Source organism: Rhinolophus hipposideros, assembly GCF_964194185.1.
Source record: "Rhinolophus hipposideros genome assembly, chromosome: 21".
NCBI lineage: Eukaryota > Metazoa > Chordata > Mammalia > Chiroptera > Rhinolophidae > Rhinolophus > Rhinolophus hipposideros.
The window spans coordinates 34744173-34767108 of NC_138067.1; the positions used below are offsets into that span (position 1 = coordinate 34744173).

A 22936-nucleotide genomic window follows, 5' to 3' on the forward strand; every position below is an offset into this window, starting at 1 on the left:
TTTGAAAGATGGACAGAGGCTTTATCTTCTGTTATGGGAGATTGCTTTCAGCCATATTTTGCAGCAGCCAGAATATATACTCTCAAGGCTCAAGCGGGTCAGTGGGGCCCTGGCATACCTTTGATTTGAAGCTGCCACCACCACTGCCACCTAATGCCCTGATCATTAGGGAAGCCAAAGACAGTCAGGGAGGCCCCAGATCCTGTCTGCCTCGCCCACAGGGAAGGTACAACCAGAAGCTACACCTTTGGCCAGTGGAGCTGGACTAGATGGAGCCTGCCTGTGGCCATGTAGTTTCCCCATCCTTCTGTCTCTCCTCCAGCTACCCGTCAGTCGAGTCCCAGCCCTTGCCTGGCCCCCATCTCGAATCCTTTCCTCTCGACCTTCAACCATCCACCCACCATCCACCATCATCCACCTACCACCATTCACCCATAACCCACCATCCACCCAGCATCTACCCACCACCCACCACCATCCACCCGCCATCCCCCTGCCACCCTTATACCATCCTACCCACTATCCTCTATGCACCATCCATCCATTATCCCAGCTGCCGTCAGCGTGCCACCCATGTGCCATCTCCTCATCACCTGTGCTCCATCATATCTGACACGGAGGACACCCCTTTTGCAACACACGAGCCTGTCCCTACCCTGATACCCCTACCCACATGTCCCACTTAAATGTGCCATGAACAAGGGGTAAGGGATCGCTTTCCACCAGTGCCCAGCATCCCTAAGTCACCTGTATCATGACTTCTTATGGGCCAACTGTCTTTGATGTGGCATTTTAGTCCCTGGGGCTCTTCCAGGAACACGTCTCTCTGTCTCAGGAAAAGAATACACAGGCCCCAAGAGCAGCTGTGTTCCCCCGGAATGAGAAGACCGACCCTGTAACTTGACCCCAGTCTCACCTCCTCCCTCCGCTGTCCCTCTGTTTGGGTACCAGAGGCAGGATTTATTTTACCAATGAAGAGACTATTGCTCTCACAGACTTCTGGCCAGATTGGAGCTTTAGCTGGACTGGTGGAAATGGTCCAGGTTTTCTCTGTGGCTGCCCCTCAAGTGGTCACCAGCCCTGCATGCCATCTCCAGCCTCTGCCCTGTCTCAAGGGGACAGCCAGTCCCCGATGCCGGGGGCATGGATGACAGCATCTGTGACAAAAGACCTTAGCCGAGGACAAGGACGGGAGCTGGAGAAGCAGGGCTGCCAGTTTCTTCCTGAGCCCAGGCTGGTGTCTTATCTAAATCCATTGTGGAGGTCAACTTGTCAATGTCAGGTCCTCTGAACTCTTCTCTGCAAGGCAAGGTCTTGGTGGTAAGGGATCACTCTCTGCTGATCCTTGAGGGAGAGATACCCGCCCATGGGGCACCTGTCTGTATCCCAGTGGGTCCTTATGCTTCCGAGGAGCTCAGCCCTGCAGAGATATCCCTGCCTGGCCTTATCCAGGCCTCTCCCCACCTAAGACAGGGCTGCAGACTAGAAAATGGCCCCACTGTATTCCAGAAGCTGTCCTGAGCACACAAGAGGGGTGTAACTCTCAGGAGACACACGTGGATCCCAGGGCCTGATCTCAGCAGGCTCATACTCAATGGGGTACCGCAGGGCAGACAGGAGTTGAAAGCTGACAATGACATTCTCAGGCTATCCACCTCTCCCAGCACCCAGGATGGTGCCTTCCTGTGGATTTCCAGCTCTTCTGAAATCCCCACCATCTCCAGCCAGAAATCCCCACCAAAGCCTCAGGCATCCAAAGCCTGATTCCCTCGTTCAAGCTCCCACAGCCTGACCTCGCGTGTGTCCTGTGCTCTCTCTGTCCCGCGTGTCCCTTACACAGCAGCCCCTCTCTGCCATCACTTTCCTACAAACAGAAAACACGCTAGCCGTTGTAACCATCCTCTGTGTGATTTATTGCCATCACCAAGATATTTTGTTTGGAGCTGCAAACCTCCAGACATAAATCAAGTCATTAGAAGGAATGACGTTTAATCCTGCAGAAGATGCCTCGGTGGGCTAAGCGGCTCTCACCCAGCTATCGAATCATTAATTCCAGAGAGGACGGCCCCAGACACACCTCCATGGGCAGCTCTTCGTCTCCACTGTACACAGGTGTAGAAGGCCACAGGCACAAGGCAGGCTGCTTTGTGTCTTGGAATAGCACGTTCGTGACTGCAAAGAGGTGCCCCAAACACATGCCCAGTAATTGAGAAAGAAGTCTTCATGCCACAGGAAATGCATGCAGCCAGGCGGGGCGTCTCTGTGCCTGTGATGGCTCTTTCCTCCTTGAGCTGCTGCTGGCTGGACTTCAAAGGCAGCAGGAAAACAGCTCAGAACATCTTCCACCCTCCTCTCACAGTGACCTGGCCACCCTTCAAGCAACCACTCTGCGCGGACCATATTCCATTTGCAAAGCCGCGGTCTCATTCCCAGGGCTTTGCTGCAGATAGGTGTGCAAGGCCGAGCCTGGAGAATTTGGGGACATCAGACAGTGCCTTCCGGGCACTCAGCAGCCCTCACCCCAGCAGGCAAACACCAGCACTGAGTTCCCTGCAAATGGAACCTCTTATACTTCAGGAGACATCCCCAGCATGCCAAAGAGGGAAGGGGACTGGGGGTCTCGGTTGAGGGATTGCCTTAAAGTCTATGGCAAATTCTAAGTCCACACGACAATAGTGAAAATTCTGGATGACATTTCCAGTGTTTAGCTCTACTTCCTATTCTTGTGCTCAGAGCTAATGAGGGTGTCATGCCGTGTTTTGTTGGCTGTGCGCATCAAAGATGCTGCGTGCGGCAAGGGTGCTGGAAGTCACGGGGCTGCATTGTGTGGTTCGTATCTGGACACTGTTCTTCCCCACGCTCTGCACTCTTTCCAGCTGAGAGCTTCACCCTGCAGGTCTTGTGATTCTGGTTCAATATGGCTAAACCCAGGGTGGGGGCTTCTCTCCCAATCAGCTCCTCCCTCCCCCAGACCTCCTTCAGACAGCATGTAAGGGTGGGGGGCAGACATTCCCTCACCTGACCCCTCGGAACCCCGACTCCCCAAGCCCTCCAGCCCTGCACTTGATTGTTCTCCAGAAGCTGCCCTCCGTTCTCATCTCCCTGCCCTGCCGGAGTTTAGGTCCCACCATTGCTCACCTACCTTAGGAGGTAAGAATCTTAATCTATTTTCCTCTTCCTTTAGGTTTTCCTCTTCTCCAGGCCATTTCCCAGTCACCTCCAGAAAGACCTTTGAACGTGCAGCCTGCAGGCCCCCCCCCATCTCAGCCAGACAGTCAATGCCCGAGGGCTGGTCAGGAGCCTGAGGCTGGGGGATGCATGCGTGTGTGGTGTGCATGTGGGGCACAGTCCCAGTACGTTGTGATGGGACCACAGGATGTCTCTGCTCCCCAGGGTGGCCTGGGGTTGCCATGGTCGGCCCACAGGCAACCCAGTGGTGTTCACCATTGGACCAGGGTGCTAGGCTGGGCAGAGCCAAGCAGTAGAAAGAAGAAGCGGTTCTTGGCCAGATGTCCAGGGAAGATGGTGTCCCCACAGCCAGCCACTGCCAAGGCCATGATTCACATCTGTACTCTGAGCCTTACCCGTCGGAGAAGCCAGCCAAATCCTTAGGCCACAGGCTTCCTGAGCTGCTGGTGGCCCAGTTCTTGGCTGGACGGAACTCCAGGTTCAAGACCTTGCCTTCAGAGCATTACCTCTCCTCTCAGATGTGTCCTGCAGCTATCCAGACCCATAGCAGAGACCTTCTGGACTGACTGCTAGGGCCCCCAAGTGCTCACGACACCTCCAGCCTTGTCATTTCAATTTGTGCGTGGCCAGAGGGCCTGTTCTGCTCAAGGGCACACAGCGCGATCCCTGACATGCACTAGCCCCTCGGTGATCCCTGTGGTGCTGGAGGAGACACTGGAGACAGGGAGAGCCTAAATACAGCTGCAGCTGCCCATTCGCGGTGCTTGAGTTGAGGCCAGGAGGGAGGGCTTGTTGCCCAGAATTGGGGTGCAATCAGTGGACAGCAGTGACAACTGGTGCTCAGTCACTTAGGGCTTCCTTCTGAGTGCATTCATCCCTGAGCCCCTGGGCAGCATCTTTAGCAGAAACCTGGCTCTCCCCGGGGGGCTTGGAACGCCTCCCTCAGGACAGACAGGCCCCTGTAGCAGGTGGGGGATGGTATTTCAAGGAAGCATCAGCTAGGACGGATTTACTTTTGTGGCTCTTCAGGATATCTCCAGCAACAGCTGTGACCATTCTGACAGCCACAGGCCAGCTCAGTAATTGATGCCACAGCCGGAGTGACACATCCAGAAGCCGGCTAGAGCAGGCCTGATCATTATCTTGTGGCCTGACCACCACAGGAATAAGGCTGCCCTACTGGCGGCCTCCGATGGCCTGACTCTCTGTTCCAGTGAAGAAGTTCCTGTCGCCAGCCTGGCCCAGTCAGTGCTGCTGGCACTTTTCCTGCAAACAGGCAGCCCTTCAGGGGCAGCCCTTTATTTCCTGGTAACCCCTGGTGGGAATTCACCAATGTTTAAGCCAAATTAGATTCCTTCCTGCAGAGCTGGCTGGAGAACTACCACTAGGTGCTCTGACAGCCAAAGAGGAAGAGTCATTATGTCCGTCCCGTTTGACGGCTTCTCAGAGCTGGCATTGAGGCTCTCCATGGGCTCTGGACAAAGGCAGGACTCAGGCCAGGCCTGCTGCCAGGGCTTTAGGTAATTGGCTACCTCAGTTCTGCATTCTCTCTTCTGAGAAGTGCCAGGACCCTACTCTCACTGGGCCCTGGAGAGCCACAGGCCGTGGAACTTGTTCCTGTGCATGCACGTCTGTCCCTTCCCTCCCCATCCTCCATCTACCCTCTGGATGTCTACCCTTGGGAGACCCACAAGCATCTCAAATTCAACAAGGATCTGCCCCTCTTCGCAGGAAATGGCAGCAGCGGCCACCCACTGCTCGAGTCAGAATCTCCCTTATTTTGCTCCCACTCATCCCCAGATCCCACTTAGGCAGTGATGTGCAGGAGCTGGCTTGTACCACCACGAGGGCTCCCTCCACATTCACATGGGTAGCTTGAAATCTGCCTCGGTGGGGGTGTATACACACAGAAATCAGCAAACACTACAAATGCGGTTCCTCCCGTAACCCAGGGAGTCAGTTGTTAAGCATTTCCCAGCACACCACTCTGCTGACTCTTCCTCCCAAAAGATTCTTCATGTCTTCCTGCACTTCCTGCCGTCAGCACACCTCCTGTCTCTGGACAATGACGTCATCTGCTGACCAGCCTTTCTGCTTCTGTCTTCAGCTCTTCATCTCAGAATGGTCCTTAAATTCAAAATAACTCCCAGCTTAAAGCCCTTTTAGGCCCGCCTTGGACCTTAGGAGAGAAGCTCTAGGACCTTTGCCAGGACCATAAGGCCCTTGCATGCTGGCCCCTGCCAAGCACCATGGTCCTGCCATTTCTCGACACCCTTCAGTCTCTATATCCCTTCATCCCAAGGGCCCTGCTCTCATGGTGCAAGGCCACCGAGCTCTGCCAGGAAGGTCATCATCCCTCAGGTGCCAAGTCATTGTCACAACCTTTGGGAGCCCTGACCTGATGACCTGGGTTTGCCGCCATCCCCCATCTCATGCTGCCTGCCACGTCCTGTCACACATGGAATTGCCATTCCGTGCCTCACTTCCTTCCTAGACCTAACTCCCTGACAGCACGGCCATCGTGGTCTCATTCATGACCAACACACTGACACCAATCCTACGACACCGCCTGGCACAATCAGGAGCTCAGTCAGTGTGGAGTGAATGGGCAAATGGTGTTGGATAGAATGACTGTTCTGCTGCCTGACGTCTTTGCTGCCAACATGCTGTAGGGGAGGCAGAGACAGGGGCCATCAGAGGTCACTGTGGTTTTGCTGCTGAGCGAGTTCTTTCTCATCGGCAGTGGTATTCACTAGCTCCTGCTTATCCTTCCGGGCCTACGTGTGTTGAAAGAATATATGCAGGGAAGAAAAGGTATGACTGTCTGTAAGCCATGTGCCTTGTACTCTCAGAAACCGAACACAGATATGAACACACACACGCCCACCCAGCACACGGCACAGCACACAGCAGGCAGCATGTACACGTGCAGCACAGAGACGGGGTGTGAGGCCATACCCTCGGCCTGCATGGTGTAACATAGCATAAGACATTCCAAGTCCTGTTCCATGCAAAATGCACACGTGGGGGTGCAGTGCATGACACATGTGTGCTGGAGCCACACACACACCCCAAACATGGTAGAAGCCACCCCCAGGCTCTGACAGAGGAGGACTTCAAAGCAGGAGCCGAGGACCCCTGCCTGTGGACAGGCAGGCACCGGAGGGACACTCAGGGTCACCCCCTGCGCTCACCAAGTGATGGACAGATGGGCGGGCGAGGAGTGGCAGGACAGCTGTTGGGTTCGAAGACCGGCTAACTGGCTAGCTGGTTGACTGACAGGGAACTCCGATGCTCCACTCTGACAGCTCCAAGGGAATTCACAGCCAAGGCTGAGCTGACAGGGAACTACCCAATTGAATCGTGGATCCTAATCATGGAGGCGAGGGAATGAAATCGCTAAACAAAACAAGCAACAAATGGTCAGAGCTGTCAGGTGCCCATCAGCCTGCGACGGGAAGATTGCCGCTTCCCTCCCCCACAGACAGGTCCCAGCGTCCTTGTGCTGGTGCAGGAGCTGGGCTCAGGGAAACTCTGCAGCTCTTAAGGTGGCCAGGTGTTAGGAACACATGGCACGGGTAGCTCCCATCCCATGGGCTCTCTCTGTGCCCAGCACTGCGTCATTTCATTTGCACATTTGCGGACCTGCAGGATGGGTATTTTTATTTTATCTTACAGATGAGGAAACTAAGGTTCAGTGAGGTCAAGGGATTTGTCCAAGGTTGCTCTCTCCCTCTCTTTTTCCCCTTCCTTAAAAACATACTGACTCCTTAAAATCTGTGACTCAGAATGGACGCTCCAGGCAAAGGGAGAGGCCAAAAGGGAGAGACCACTCTGAGTTTGGTGATCTCAGAGCAACTGGAAGAAGCCCACCCATAGAGGCTGAGGCAAGAGGAAAAGCCACTGCAGGGCTGCCCCTGCCCTACCCAGGAGCGTGTCTGGCCTGACACCTGCCTTTCCCTCAGATCCACACTCTGACCACAAAGCATCTTTGGGTTCCAGAAGCACATTTGTCCGGGGCAGTCCCACTGTCTGGAACCCCATTTCCCTGCCCAGGGCCCTCGGGCAGCAGCACTGGGCACAGCTGTGCCTGAGGCTACTCTCCTGGCTGCGATGGAGGCCCTAGCAAAGAATTTAATGAGCTGAATTTTCCTGTGAACGTAAGTGAGAACTGAAGGCTCTTTGGTAAGGCTTCTTACATCTGAATTCTCTGCCTTGAATCCAGGCTGCCCTCTAATTGCTGAGCGTGTTTAAACTTCAGTTTTGCATCTAATCTGCATAAGTTAACAATCTGCCCAGATGAAAGGAGCAGTTCACAATGAGGCAGTCAGAAGCGGATGTTGGGAATGAGGGTTGCCCCACAAAAGGACAGGGCTTGAGCTGGTGGGAAAAGAGCCAGAGAAGCTGTGGCTGCCACGAGGCCCCAGGGCCTGGCCTGGTGCCCCATTGATGGCAATGGGAAGCAGCCAGCTGGGTGTGTCGTAGTTCCAGCCACACAGAGACCACACAGCCTGGGTGGAGTGGACAGACCCTCAACCTGGGCAACTCCTATCTGCATCAAGCCACTTAGCTGACAGCTGCCACCTGGACATACAGACCCTTCCCAGGCTGCCAGGCAGAGCTGGAGAAGTCACTGTCTGGGTTGGGTGGACTCCAGCCAGAACCCTGGACCTGGCTTCTGTGGGGAGAAGCCCAATGCCCATCCGCACCTTCAGGGCCAGCTCTCAGGCCAGGCAGCATCAGCTTTTCCACAAGCATTTTTTGAGCTCCCTCTGTGTGCCAGGCATTTTGCTATACTCTGTCTGACACAGGTGGACCACACACGGTCCCTGCCCCAAGAACCTGGATAACTAACACCATCTTTCGCTACTAACCGGATGACCCAAACCAGCAGGGGAAATACTTTCGTACCTTCTCCAGGCTGTTGCTGTCCTGCCTCCTGAGTGCTCTTAAAGCCCCCTAAAGTCACCTCACACCCTGTTATGAGTTGAATTGTATCCCCCCCCCCCATAATACGTTGAAGGCCCAGTCCCTGGTACTTATGCATGTGATCTTATAGGGTCTTTGCAGATGTAATCAGATTAAGATGAGGTCATCGGGGTGGCCCCTGGTTCAAAATGACTTTGTCCTGATAAGAAGAGAAGAAGAGACAGACACACAAGAGAAGACAGCCAAGGGAAGACAGCGGCAGAAATCAGACTTAAATTGCTACAAACCAAGGAACATCTGCGGCTGCCAGAAGCTAGAAGAGGTTTTGGAGGGAGATGGCCCTTGACTTCAGACATCTAGCCTCCAAAACTGTGGGAGAATAAATTTTTGTTACTTGAAGCTACCCAGTTTTGTGGTAGTTCTAGGAAGCGAACACACCCCTGTGGTAGTTAGTTTTATGTGTTATCTTGAGCAGGCCATGGTACCCCCGATGTTTGGTCAAGCAGTCTAGATGTTCTGCTCGAGTATATTTTTAGATGTGGTTAACCTTTAAGTCAGGAGGCTTTGAGTGAAGCAGACTACCTTCCATAATGTGGAATGTGACCCGAGGAAGAAGGAATTCTGCCTGCAGACTGCCCTGAGACTCGAGCCAAAGCATCAGTGCTTCCCTGGGTCTGCCCTGCTGACCTGCCCTGCAGATTTTGGACTTGCCAGCCCCCCAACTGCACGAGCCAATGCCTTAAAATACATCCCTTGCCCACCTCTCCATGTATCTATCCGATTGGTTGTTTCTCTGGAGGACCCTGACTGATACAGGCCGTCATTCAGAAACTTCCCATATTTCCTGTGAAGTGGGGCCTGGCAGTTCCCTACGGGCAGTTCCCAGCGGGCAGCACACCCCCCCCCCGTGTGCTTTCTCCTACCAGTACCCCGGCATCACACCTGTGGCTCATCATTGCCGTGTGAGTCCCATACACTGACCAGACGTGGCAGGAGGCCTTTCTCCTGGCACACGTTAGGTTCAGGAGCTTCTTCTTTCCAATTGGGATGGGGAAGCAGCCGAGCAGGGCAACAGCATTCGTCCCACCAACTGCCAGGGAATCTGGGGTGGGACCGACCCTTGCACTCAGGCTCTCACACGTGGGGGAGCCAAGACACGGTGAGGGCCTCACCTTTCAGTGTGGCTCAGGCCAGCCTGAAACCTCTGGAAGTTTCCTGGCCTGATGGGCAGCCTAAGTGGACATGTGGGTGGACAGCACAGGTAGATGTGGCCACACACGCTCAGCCACCAGAATAGGACATGGAAAAGGAACCAGGAAAATAACAGCGTTGTGCAGGAAACTCCAGGGATCCCAGGACAATGAGCCTCAACCTCCACACAGGGCAGGGACTTCAGACTCACATCTGTGCCTAGCGGCTTCTCCAGGCCTCTTCTGTTCTTCCCCATCTCTGTCCATCTTTGTCGGTCTGACTCCTTCAGGGTGGCCCTGCCTTCCCCTCGGCTGCAGTGTTTAGAGTGTCAGGGCCCACACCCTGCCAGGGCCTGGAGCTGGGATGTGAGCAGCCAGAACACCAGTCACCTGCCTTAAATGTGCTCAGTCAAGAACTCAGGAGGCAGTTCCAGCCCTTTCTAGGGTCGTGTTTGGACGCACATCAGTGTCACCTGTCTGCATAGACCACCTGAAAGTCTGGTCCTCAGCCCCCAGCCCCAGTGGGTCCTGCGCATCTGGGATTGAGGCTTTGGAGTTGAACCCAGCAGGTTTCCCTCCTGTGACTCAGAGGAGTGGGCAACGGACTCTCCTCCTCAATAGCTCACGTGCTAGGGAAGCCCCCTCCCCAGCTCTGCTCCAGACCCAGGCTGCACGGCCTGATTCTAGGAACTGGCTTCACACACCCTCATCAGCCCTTGCCTTCCCCTGCTAGGTAACCAGGAAGCTTTACAGGCAAACACTCAGAAGAAAACCTTCAGCCCATGAAGAGTTCACAATGTGGAAAACACTTGGCAGTCCTGATAACTCACACCTTGTCTATTCACGCTGTCGCTCACTCTTATCATATTGCATGCGTTCCAACCACTCTACGAAATGTCATCTGTCCAGAAAAAGAAGGTGGCTATTTTTTACTGTGCAGGGGATGGCGATCCCTTACAGATTGTTAACGTTATTTTGAAAGGAGAGGACAGGTAACTCAGACACTGTACAGGTGGCACATACATGACTTGCCTTGGGATTTTTCTGTCCCAGGGTGGAAATGGGGTGGGGGGGGGACAGGGGACATGCGTGGCAGCATTGGTGGCACTGAATGGAACAGCAGGCTTGTGTTGCTCAGCAAGCCAACTGTTTTTATCTAGACTGTATGTTTATTTGGGGGCTTGGGAGGGGCTGTAGTGGTTATATTGAGATCAAGCCCCTCCCACACTCTGTAAGTCTCCTTTAAATGGTACCAATTCTGATGGCTCCTGGTAACAATACCTTCTTCATGGGTGCAGCAGAGGCAGAGCCCTCAGCTGCCTTCCCTGGGCTCGCCACTCTCCATGGAGTTGTCCAGGGTCCTGAAGTGGCCCCACTGAAAAGCAGAGACCCCAGCCTCAAGATGCTTAAGGCCCCTGGCCTTCAATTGTTCAGAGCTGGAGTGGTCTTTGCTTCAGCCTTTATCCAAGCTGTGTGTGGAAGAGCAGCTTTCTCCATGGAAAAAGTAGGTACACTGGGCCTCTGGCCAGGGGGAGAGTCCATTACATTTCCTTTAAGTTTCTGTCTTTATTCCAAAGTGGCCATGTAGGAAAGCGGCAGTCTTTGCCCAATGAGCTGCCATAAGTTTCAGGGTTGGGCACATACAGCTTGTGGCAAATTCAAGCTCCCGAAAAGATCTGTTGTTGGATATTCCACAAGACAGTTTTTCTTTTCAAAGGGGGCAATTGCGGCAAGGTTGGCTTTGCTGGGCAAAAGTGTCCAAGAGGTCAGAGACTCACCCAGCCCCGAGCTCTGTCCAGCAAGAACTTTTTCTCCATCTTGTGCCTCGGGCTCTGACCCGACCAGTTTTCAAGGGGGCCAATCTTGGAAACTCCTTCTGTCTAGTCTGCACAGATAAAATAGAACAGGCCCCACAGTGCACCACCCTCCGGGATGTGGTGTGGGTGCCAGTGGGAGGTCTCAGCCATAGGGGCTTCGACCTCAATAAGCACATTTTTGTCCAACTCTACCAGCTGGCAGGATGCCTTTTGTAAGTGGTTCCTCAGTCCCACTCCTGACCAAATCTAGTATGATTCATTTGCTCCCGAAAAGGAGTATGAATAAGTGTCATCGCACCTTGACAAGTTGACAAGATTGACAAGCAGAGTAAATTCCTGTGTCTGAAATTCTGAGGAGAGGTGATTTAGCAGAGCCAGCTGCCATCACCAGAAGAAAATAATTAAGGGAACCTGGGAGTGTGGAGGAAAACTGAGTATGGTGTGCAATGCGTCCCTCCTGGAGAAAGGAGCTGTGATCATCGGCTGCAGGAGGAAACTGCACATGCCAGAAAGAAATGAGCTCAGGAAGCTCATGCTGGGGATGGCTTCCATGAAGAGGATGAGGGAAGGGAGGAGGGGTGGCCAGCAAGAGGAACGTAGGCGCTGAGCTGAGAGGGAGGCTCTGGCGAGGGGCTTAATTTTAAAAGGCGTCTGCTTCATGGTCAGGCACCCATGGCACATATCCCATGCCATTAGGGGTGCAGACAGTTCTACACAGAGCGTCTCATCCTCCATGGAAGAGTCCAGAAGGCCTGTTTCAGAGCTCTCCCACATGCACTCAGATATGTACGTAACCTCAGGAAGATGTGGACGCCTCCCTTTGCCCAGGCAAGGGCATGCCCCTGTTCCTGGCCCAAAGGAATCCAAGAATAATATTGCAGCAAAAAAAAGATGCAACCAGCCCAAGTTCTGCCTTCACTTCCCCCTTTCTGGGGACTCGAGAAAGGTCCCGGCAGGCTCAGGGAATTTAGGCTTTTCAGTCCAGGGTGACGTGGGTCCCCCCTTTCCTTCACTGCTGATGAGTGAAGGAAATGTGTGGGCACATCCTCAGACTGACCAGTGTGAGGCTAAGTCATTAGCAGTGACCCGACCTGTAGAACTTGACCTTATGGAGAAATCAGTGGAGTACCTGGGTCAGGGATCGAGGACCTGGACATCCCCTTGCCAGCTGTGCTCCAGCCACTGGACCTCTGCCAAGTACACAGAGACAGGAGAGGAAGTGCTAGCCCCCAGGCAGCCACCAGAACTCCGTCAGGTATGGTGAGACACCATGCTCCGTCATGCCAGCCAGAAATTCTAGCTCTCCGCTCGTTTAAAGAGTGGCTGGTTCTGATTGTGACTGTGGCATTTGACAAAGCCTCAGAGCAGAGACATTCACTCACATGGCACAGGAGCAGGAAGAGCCCCTGACACCTCAAAGGCCAAACAGGGAAAGAGGAAGGTGGCCCAGATTCCTGAATAGGTTCCCCCAAAAGGAATCCTCTTGTCCTCCCACTACTTTCCCCCAAACAGACCAAACCGGGTATGAAGCAAGATAGTCTCCTCTGACCAAAGATTTGCCTCCTCAGTGTTTGTTATCCTGGGTGAGCCCAAGCAGATGGCCTCCTTGGTGGGCAGAGGAGACATTCTGAAGTGTGAACAGTGATGTGCTGATCTCTTGCCATCCTTCCCCAGTCACGGTTAGTGACTTTCGGACACTCTGTGCCTCAGCTCTGCTCAGCCCTTTGGAGGACAGCAGGATGTGGCCAGCTTACCCCCAGAGTCCCAGGGCCCACTGAGAGACCAAAATCGCAAAGTGGATGGCTAAGTTAGGGAACTTTCCAGAGTAAGTGGGGGAGGCCCCAATCCCAAGGGAAAATGTGTGTTCTAGTCTCAGGCCTGGTGTGTGCAAAGGTATGGGTACAAGGGTGTTGTGTTACAAGTACAGAAAGTCCACATGGAGTACAGCCAGGGCCAGCGGACAGGGCATAAAGAGAGAATGGATGGGACTTTCTGAACAGTCTTTTCCCCTGTGATTTAATGACAGTGTGAGGCAGGGAATGGGTCGTGAGGTTCTTGGCTGCTCCACTGGGCAGGTGTGTGGGCAACCTTGGGCAGGGCATAGTTCCAGTTCTTCCAGGTCACATTGGGAGGTGAGATGCCGAGAAGTGAGCATCATCTGGGAGCTAGGGGGATCAAGTCTTTGCTGTACCTCCATTTTCCATTTGGGTAGCGGAGGGGAGGGGAGGGGCAAGCACACTGAGCCATGCCTCTCCTCCTGCCTTCCTAAACTGCCTTTTCACAGAGCCGACCCCAAGCGCCCTCCCTACCGGGCACCCACAGTCAAGAGCCCAGAAGCGGGTCTCTGGGAACCACGTGGTACTTCCTCTGTTAATGCTGTCCTCTCTGTTTGCTTTTCAGGAGTAAAGTTCAACATCAGGCTACCGCAGCCCCACAATGTGAGTTCTAAGAGTCAGATAAATGTCAGCACGAGCAGCCTGGGGAAAGTTGGGGAGTGCAGGGAAGAAAATTTGGAGTTCACATTAAACCCATTCTTGGAAAGAAAAATGTGTCCGGTCCTTCCCAGGAGTCTTGGGAACACAGCCCGGGGCTTGAGACCCATGAATTTCCCTCTGTGGTTGGATGGCGGCTTTGGAGTGTGCTAATTGACTCAGTAAATCTGAGCAGCCTCCTACAGGCCGCCAGCTACCCCCACCCCACCGCCACCCCCACCGCCCGCCAGACCCGCTTCCTGGGAGGCCTGCGCCATCTCGTGGTCCGAGTGGCACTTGCATCTCAGACCGTGGCCAGTTGAGAGGAGACACGCAGGGGCTGGGCAATGGCTCAGACCAGAGGGATCACATCCTGCAGGGTCAGCCTGTCTCCTTCTCCCTCAGCTGGGAAAACCTCGGGCCACAGAGGGGGCAGGCACCCCAGCCACGCTGAGGGCCTGGCCTGTGTGACCCTCAGTGCCCAGCCGTCTTGGTAACCCTTTCTCTTCTCGCCCCAGGACTTCCCACCAGGCGGTTCTCAAGATGGTGACATGAAGGCACTCACAGAGAGGGTCACCCCAGACTTGTCCAGTCGGGCACCGGGAGGCCCCCACTTGCTGGTGCCGGACCAACCTCAAGCCCACCTAAACATGGGGGCCCGCCTGCGACCCCGGCAGCGCCGCCGCCGGCTGCTTATCAAGAAAATGCCATCGGCGGCGGCCATCCTGGCCAACAGCTCGGCCGGCCCCTTTGTCCGGCCCGCACCCCGGGCCCTGGACGGCCACTGGCTCCGCCTGCACCGCCGGCAGCAGGAGCGCAAGCGGGTGCTGCAGGAGGCGTGCGCCAAGTACCGATCGAGCAGCAGCCGCAGGGCGGTCACGCCCCGCCACGTGTCCCGCATCTTCGTGGAGGACCGTCACCGCGTGCTGTACTGCGAGGTGCCCAAGGCAGGCTGCTCCAACTGGAAGCGGGTCCTCATGGTGCTGGCGGGGCGGGCGTCGTCCACCGCGGACATCCATCACGACACGGTGCACTACGGCAGCGCCCTGAGGCGCCTGGACACCTTCGACCGCCAGGGCATCCTGCTCCGCCTGCGCACCTACACCAAGATGCTCTTCGTCCGCGAGCCCTTCGAGAGGCTGGTCTCCGCCTTCCGCGACAAGTTCGAGCACCCCAACAGCTACTATCACCCGGTCTTCGGCAAGGCCATCCTGGCCCGGTACCGGGCCAATGCCTCTCGGGAGGCCCTGCGGACGGGCGCGGGCGTGCGCTTCCCCGAGTTCGTCCAGTACCTGCTGGACGTGCACCGGCCCGTGGGCATGGACATCCACTGGGACCACGTCAGCCGGCTGTGCAGCCCCTGCCTCATCGACTACGACTTCGTGGGCAAGTTTGAGAGCATGGAGGACGATGCCAACTTCTTTCTGAGCCTCATCCACGCGCCGCGGAACCTGACCTTCCCCCGCTTCAAGGACCGGCACTCCCAGGAGGCGCGGACCACAGCGCGGATCGCCCACCAGTACTTCGCCCAGCTCCCCGGCCCGCAGCGCCAGCGCACCTACGATTTCTACTACATGGACTACCTGATGTTCAACTACTCCAAGCCCTTCGCGGACCTGTACTGAGGCGCGGAGCCGGCGGCTGTGTGCGCCCTGCCCACCCATCGCCTGTCCGCGGGGCATCCCATTCTCCATGGTTCCTCAGCCAAGGTATCCCCAAGAGCAACGGGGCTCTGAGCACGTGAGGAGCCGTGGCTGCTGCAGACCCCTGGTGGAGGCCAGAGGCCCAGGCCTTGGCTTGGGACCCTGGCCCTTGTCCCACATCCACTTTCTCACTCCTGGCTCAGGAAGATGCTGGGAGGTGGGCAGGACACCCCAGGAGTCTCAGCTGCCCACACACAGCTCAGCCAAGAATCAGGATGACCAGGGAAGTCTGAGGCCCAGAGGACAAGGGCCCAGCAGTAAGGGATTGACTGCAGTCTCTTAGCCATTGCCTTGTACCAAACCGCAGGTTTGCAGCTTTTCTACTACACAGGGGGAAGTTCCCTTAGAATAAGGTTCCAAATAAAGCACATGGTTTCCAGAGCAGCAGTGTCTACACTGTGTGTGTGTTGGTGTGGGAACACATGGACCCTTCCCCATGCTGTCTGGGGTTCTTTCTCTCTCTCCAGGATAGACTGAGCCAGGCGCCTGCAGGCCCAGCTGCACGGAAGTCCGGGGCAAGAGTAGGCTGCAGGGGACCTAGCAGCTCCCATTCAGAGCCCACTGCAGCACCTCGCACTCAGGCCTCTGAGGCCAGGGCTCGGTCAACTGGGTCCTCCCATCCTAGTGCTGGCACAGTCATCCTAAAAGAAAAGAGACCTATCCCCATGGAGGCCACTGGGGTCCTTTCTTGTAAGTGCACTTTGCAGGGGCCCCCGCAAAGTTCTCAGAGAAAGTGTTTGTTGGAACTTTGAGTATAGGTGTGACTGACTGTTTTGGGGTCTTGTTTGTAATGGGAAGTGTTGCCTGACTGTTTCTAGGGGTGTGTCTGTGTGCCTACTTTTGGGTCTTATTTCTGTCAGCCTGTGTCTTCCAGAAGTCTGCTGCATGCCCTTCTGGATCTTTCTGTGGATCTCTCCTAGGAGATTTCTCTCAATCGGTTCCCACTTGCTAGGGTCTCAGGTTCTGCTGGACCCTGACAAGGAGGCACTGTGGTCCCCTGGGAGGGACATGCTGCTGGATCCTGTACTGGCTGGATCCCCGCCAGCCATGAGCTGCTGCATCTCCCTTTCTGCTTCCACCATAGGCTCTGGAAACGTACAAAGGTGGAACAAGCCACCTGCTGGGGCCACATGCGTCCAAGAACGCTGAGTAGGGGGAGGCTTCCACTCAGCTGGAGTGGCCTGGGCCATCTGACAAAAGGAACCCAGAGGGGCAGGAAGAAGGCTGTTGTCAGGGCCTAAGGGACTCTCAGGTGCGGAAGGCAGGAAGGCAGGTGCTGAGAGGCTCAGAGAACCAGAGGCTGACCCAGCACAGCTGAGCCAGGGCCAGGTCAGCGAGAGGAGGCGGGGAGGGCTAACGATGACCCAGAAACAGCTGCTGGAAACGGGCTGGGGTGCTCACAAAGTGAGTCACAGTTCACAATGCAGAAGGTGTCTCTGGTCATGGATGTCTTTGGCCAAGACTGAGGCAGGACACACTGGTCATCTGCTCAGCAACGGGGACACCCGAAAGCCCAGGTGGGACAGTCTGCAGCTTGAAGACCATCAGGATCGCCCTGGGACCATCCTCCCACAGTGTGAGTGTGTGTGTGTGTGTGTGTGTGTGTGTGCACGCGCACGTGCTGGGGTGAAGGAAAGCACATCTTTACTTGTGTCATCTCTCAGACAACCAGACCGAAGTTGGACAGAGGTACACGCACCACACAGCCATCCAAGAGGGGCTTTCCTTCTTGATGGTGATGGCAGATAACAGGCAATGACCATGATCTCCACTTGATGGTCCCCAGCAAGATATCCCAGTCCTGAGTCTTCCTTCTGAATCCACTGAGGTGGTTCTGGACCCAGCTCCAGCCCCCATCCCCAACCTCAAGCCTTGGCTTGGGAGCAGTGGACCATATGCCAACACAGGAAAATGTGTGTGTGAGTGGTGTGGTAGCTATCTGTCTTAGAGGTAGCTGTGTCTGGAGTGAGGGGGTGTGTACATGTGTGTGAGTCCATATAATGTGTCAGGGTTGGGGGGACTGTGGACAGTCCCCATCTTCTCTGGGACCATCTTATGCTGCTCCCTCCTGCCCAACACTGCCCCATTTCGTCTGCTCCCCATTTTGTTGGTATAGTCTGAAGGGAGGGTCTGTCTGAGTCAGGGACCCAAGAAAGGGCCACCGGCTCCTCCTAGGGGTCAAGCAGGTTCATCGAGTTGGGGAAACAACCACCAAACCCCAGTGCCCTTCCCCAGCCTGGTCTTCCAAATGGGGGCCTCTCAGAGCAGCCCACAGTGAAGCGTTTTGCCAGACCTTTGCCCTCGGAGCAGCTGAGACCTCCCCAGACACGAGCCCTGCTCTCTGAGTGGTAAAGAGAACAGACATCCCCAAAACCGAGGGTTCTCCCTGAGGCTTGTGAGCCCCAGAAGCCCGGGAGTTGCCTGGAAAGATGAGATGTGAGATCCAGCCAGGTGGTCAGGTGTGAGAGGCAAGCACCTCTGGTCTCTAAGACATGGCCAAACCCTCCGCCTCCTGCTGTCCCCATTGGCCCAGCCTCCCACACAGGGCCCCAGGACAGAGGTGGGCAGGCAGTGGATGACGGGACAGTCCTCCAGCACCTCCTTCCCTTCTCAAGCAGGACCCATTTTCCAATTTTGTCCTTGAGGTTACTCCCCCTCCATAAGGGGTGGAACATTGGAGCCTCAGGAGAACCCAGAGGCCAGCAAGTGGTCTCCCCTCACTCCTCCATCTCCTCTTAGCTCTTCCTCTCTGGGAGCACCCATGGCTCATCAAGGGAATTACCTCCTGGCGTCTCCTCCCCACCCCACCCAGATCTGGGCACAGGCAGACTAGTGCGGACACCTGGGCTCAGGAATGGAGCAGAGTGGTGTCAAGGACCTAGGGTGGGCAGTCTGGGGCTGAGCAGGACTGAAATAATGCTGTCCTCATCTTTGGGGATTCATTCTTTGCTGATGGCCCAGATGAGGACTAAACTGGTACCCTGGGAGAGCAGGGGAACTGTCACTAGAGTGGGGAGAGGACAGAGACTGTTGACCGTTGACCATGGCTGCCCTCTGTGGTGCACTGGCCCAGGCTGGGGGAGAGAGCGTGGGAGCCTTGAGTTCTGTTCCCTCAGTGAGGCATGGCCTGGCGTTGAAAGCTATGCTGCTCCCAGACTTCTCACACTGCCCAGAAGGGCCCTTTGCACAAGAGTCTCAGCTATGAGACAGCAGCAGAGGGTGGCCACAGGTCTGCCGGTGCTGGGGCCACCTGGGACCAGATGCTACTGCCCCCTCCCCCACCTCTGGACCAGCCTAGAGAAGGGAGTGATGGAAAGAGTAGGCTGGAGGTTACCTCTCCCAAGAACACTTGAAGCCCCAGGCAAGGGTCAGAGGTCAGAAGTGAGTCTTTTCAAAACGTGGGGCCTGCAGTGTACCAGCCTGAGTCAAGCGTTCAGGGCAGCGGGTACTGTGCTGGCTTCTCCCATGCATTGCCTGATAGACCTCTCCCAGAAGCCCTGATCATGCCTACCTCGCCCTACTTTATAGGTGAGGCGATAGAGGTACAGAGAGACTTGCCCAGAGCTTAACGGACAAGATGTGGAGCGGGGATCCACCTACCTATCGGGCTGGGACCTGTCTCTCTTGTGCTCTCCCACCGCCGTGCCTATAGACATCTGTGCTGTCCATGGGGTCGCCCAGCTGCCTGGGAGGAGGGCGTAGGTCTCCACTGGCCGAGACAGGGCTTGGCCACCTGAGGGAGCTAAGTCCTCGCTCCTGAACAGCGGCCTGGTTATCTCCTGCCAGCCCACGAGGTGGCGGCAACACCCCGACTGTGTGCATCTCCGTGAGGGGAGGAGCATTCCCTCAGACACATAGCAGACCGCGTCACCAGCTCCCCAATCCCTTTGGCGGTCTTCTGCCTTCTCTCCCTCTCAGCCGTGGAGTCAGGGGAGCCCTGCCTCTCCAGCTGTCTCTGGGCAGACCCCGGAGGCCATTCTGGAATCTACCAGCTCCAGAGGACCCACCTACTCTAACACCAAGCCCCCAAATATTCCCAGCACCCATCACATGGACCCAGTGGGGGACCAGAACATCCCAGAAAGCACAGCACAGACTGGTCAGCAGGGAGAACCCAGTGCGTGGAAGGGTCACATGTCAGCGGGGATGTGTGGGGAGCTGCCATCACCCCTGCTGGCTTCACTCCCCTCTTTGGCAAGCTTAGACTTGGGGTACATCCTGGTCTGCCTTATGACCTGTGCACTGCTCCTGCTGTCTCACTCCCCTGGAAGCCCCAACCAGACCAACCCACTCCAGTCTGCCCCCCACACTGCAGGAGGCAAGGACTCACTCGGCTTTCCTTACATTCATGACCACAAGCCTGTTGGTGTTTGTCCCCCACTCCCCATGAGGGTGACGTCAGGCCATCCGTGACCTCAACCACCACACGCACACCCTCGACACACACACACCATGCCCACACTCCCAGACACAGAACACATATAGACACATATACCCATCCCCACAAATACACATCCAGACCCTGAGACCCATCCCCGGACACACATACAAACATACATGCAGCCACATCCACACTCTTGTGACACACACACGTGCACACAACCCTAGGTGCATATAGACGCAGAGCGACACGCACCCACACACTTCAGCAGACATCACAGACACGCTCACACAGACATCCACAGAAAGGTTCATGGCTAACGGTGCGTCTCTCACTGCTGTGAAATGCAAGGAAGGGCCAGAAAGTCTATCACTGTCTTATGTCAACATGATGCTCCTTTTGCACCAAGCCTTGCTCCCCATCTCTCCTCCCTGCCCTTCAGGGCTCAGCCCTCCATTCCCTCTTGCATCTCCAGCTCTTTGTCTCCTCCTCAAGGACATCACTCACTCACTCGCCCCAATTTGCTGGGTCATCAGCTTTCCCACTGAGGCCCCATCTTCAAAACAGAAAACACCTTAGCCCCATATCTCCTCCAGCTCTGAGCCCATTTCTGTCCCTTCCCTCCTAGCAAAACTGGTCCTGCTGCCCCACGCCTCCACTGGCCTTTTACTCTTGAACCTGCCATGGTCTGCCACCATGGAAACAGCTCTCTTCTGCATCTTCCACTATCCCACATTCTGAACTGAACAGACAGACACTCCTGTCTACACACTCCTGGACGAGCTCAGCCAATTTCATACTGTTATGCTGCTGCCTCCCAAGTTTGCACCTCCAACCCTGACCTCAAGACCCCCATGGCCAGCTGCCCAGCTCTCACCTCTGTTGGCACGTCGAAGGGTACCTCCTTCACTTCTCACATCCCAGCTGAGCCTCCCATTTCTCCCACCTCAGGCCTTTCCTCCCCCAAGCTTCCATCTCAGCCCTTGATCCTGAATCAGCCCTGGGTTCCTCCCTTTCGCACATGTCATTCTCTCTGCTCCTTAAGTGAATCCTTTTTCCCCTCTCCAGTGCCTTCATCTTAATCCAAGCCACTTTCATCTCCCACCAAGGCTCCTGAAGCAATAATAAGAGTGATGGGATTTACTGGTTTACGAGGAACTGCTCTAAGCTTTTCTTATATATTAGCTCATTTAGTCCTCATCACAGCCCTGTAAAATAGATACAATCATTATCCTCCCCACTTTGTACAGATGAGAAAACTGAGACACAGCGAGGTTAAGTGATTTGCCCAAACTCACACAGCTAGTAAGAAGATGTTCCAGGATTCAAACCCTGGCAGTTTGGCCCTGGTGACCACCAACAGGCCATCCTGCTTCTCCTGCGGCACAGAGAAGGTCAGAGCGCTGTCCTCCTAGGCAAATATAATGGAAGGAGGGAGGGGACAGATAAATGGTAACACATGGGATCTAAGCTCGATAAGGAGGACAGGAGGGCTGATGGGCAGAGGGAAGGTTGGAGTTGGGAATCCATGACCTAGGACATGATGTGGCTTCCTGTGGTGGCAAGGGCAGACTGTGCTGGGGGTGGGGAGGGGTGGCCACGATGGGCAGAGGGAAAGGTCACTGGACAGAGATGACCTCAGTTCCAGATCTTATAGACATGCCCCATAGAAACATTTTCTTCAGCCTCCTCTTAGATCCAAAGACACCATCATCTTACACCTGTGTCTGTACCCAACCCATCAGATCATGCCTGTCACCTGCCCACTAACCTGCCTGTAATCCGGGACAGCCTGACTGTGCTCTGTGACTATCTGTATCTTTCTGTGTCTGGGCCAGCCTGTTGGCCTGCATAGGTGGTTGTTGCCAGGGCTACAAGTCAGGCCTTTCCTTGGGGTGCAGAGGCTGGAGCAGGAGGGTAGGAATGGAGCCCAGGGCTGCTGATGCCTGGAACCTGCTCCTGGGAGAGCCAGATACATGAAAGGCAATCCCCACAGACCGCAGGAAGAGAACCCAGCCAGGTAGGATGGGGCACGGCAGGCAAATTCAGGCTAGCAGGGAAAGCTACATTCTTACTCTTCAAGCCGATGTGCTGAACTTTACTTTTCCTTTTATTTATTTCTTCTTCTTAAATCCTGTTTCTCTCCCTGAGGCATCTAATCTATTATTTAAGATTGGATTGTGCGATTGAAACTCCCAGGCAAATTGAAAATTATTTGTGTTTGAGGTTTCAGGCATGAGGATGAGGCAACCATTTCTGGGAGATCCTGGGAACCTGCGCAAAGATACAGAGTCCAAAGCCCCGCTCCTTGAAGTGGCAGGGTGGAGCAGGCCGGTGGGGCACTGGGCTGGCAGGTCCAGCCTGACTGTTCAGGCCTTGGGCTCCCAGAGCCCCCAGCTCAGGGCTCATTAATCTCCATGCACCGTTTCATTTGGGAAACACCATCAATGTCTCCCACTAGCCAAAGTCTTCACAGGCAGTGCAGGTGCAATCAGTCACCCTGGCCCTACGCCCGCCCTGGGGGAGAGGCCTCGGTCACAGGAGAATTAATTACATGGGGACAAGGGCTCACCATCATTTTTCAGGGGTTGGGCTCTCCATGAAATTGCAGTCAGGGTTTCTGCCTTATGGGGTCCTAGGTGGATGGTAACCTGAGCAGGGGTAGGTTGGGGCTGAGGGCAATGGCCTGAGGAGCACAGACCCCAACTGGGTACCCAAGGGCAGAGAGGGCACGTGACCCTGTAGGGCTGGCTCCAAGGACATGACTCAAGACCACCGCTGAGGTGCAGTGGGCTGGAGCCCAGGGCAGTGTGCACAGATATGTTGTGGACCCCTGCAGCTCATTATGTGTAGGGTCCAGGGGCGACAGACGCCAGGTTGAGGAGGACCTTGTAGGTCACAATAAAGAGATTGGATTTGCTGCTGAGAACAATGGGAGTCACTGAAGGAAAGGCTCTGAGAAGAGGAGTAATGTGATCGTTTTTCCATAACAAAAGAGGTCAATAATGAGGCAGCGAAGCCCGCAGCTTATATCCATTCTATATTTTCTGAGTCAGACACTGTGCTAGGCACTGAGAATGTGGCCACCCAAACCACTTCCAGTGGCTTTTCTGTATAAACAACCTGTGTTGGCATTGCTGGAGACTTTCCTAAAATCTCTCAAAGGTTCACAAAACCCAAACAAGGAGCATCTGACTTTGGCATGTCCCATACCTTTGACTGAGCACCCCCAAACCTGGCACTAGCAACAGCCTGC

The 22936-nt window shown here is 55.2% G+C and overlaps 1 protein-coding gene across 5 annotated transcripts in view; it reads left to right on the plus strand.

Annotated features, from left to right (window-relative positions):
* CHST8 (carbohydrate sulfotransferase 8) overlaps positions 1-22936 on the plus strand; it is a 124204-nt gene that overhangs the window by 98427 nt on the left and 2841 nt on the right. For 3 of the 5 annotated variants that reach the window (XM_081030836.1, XM_081030838.1, XM_081030837.1), the window contains exons 3-4: positions 13526-13563; positions 14115-15683. In XM_081030836.1, the coding sequence (XP_080886962.1) occupies positions 13526-13563; positions 14115-15221 (1145 nt within the window). In that variant the 3' untranslated portion in view covers positions 15222-15683. Of the gene's footprint in view, positions 1-10421; positions 13564-14114; positions 15684-22936 lie in introns of those variants that run through there. The other 2 variants (XR_013992109.1, XM_081030835.1) reach the window with 2 other exon arrangements.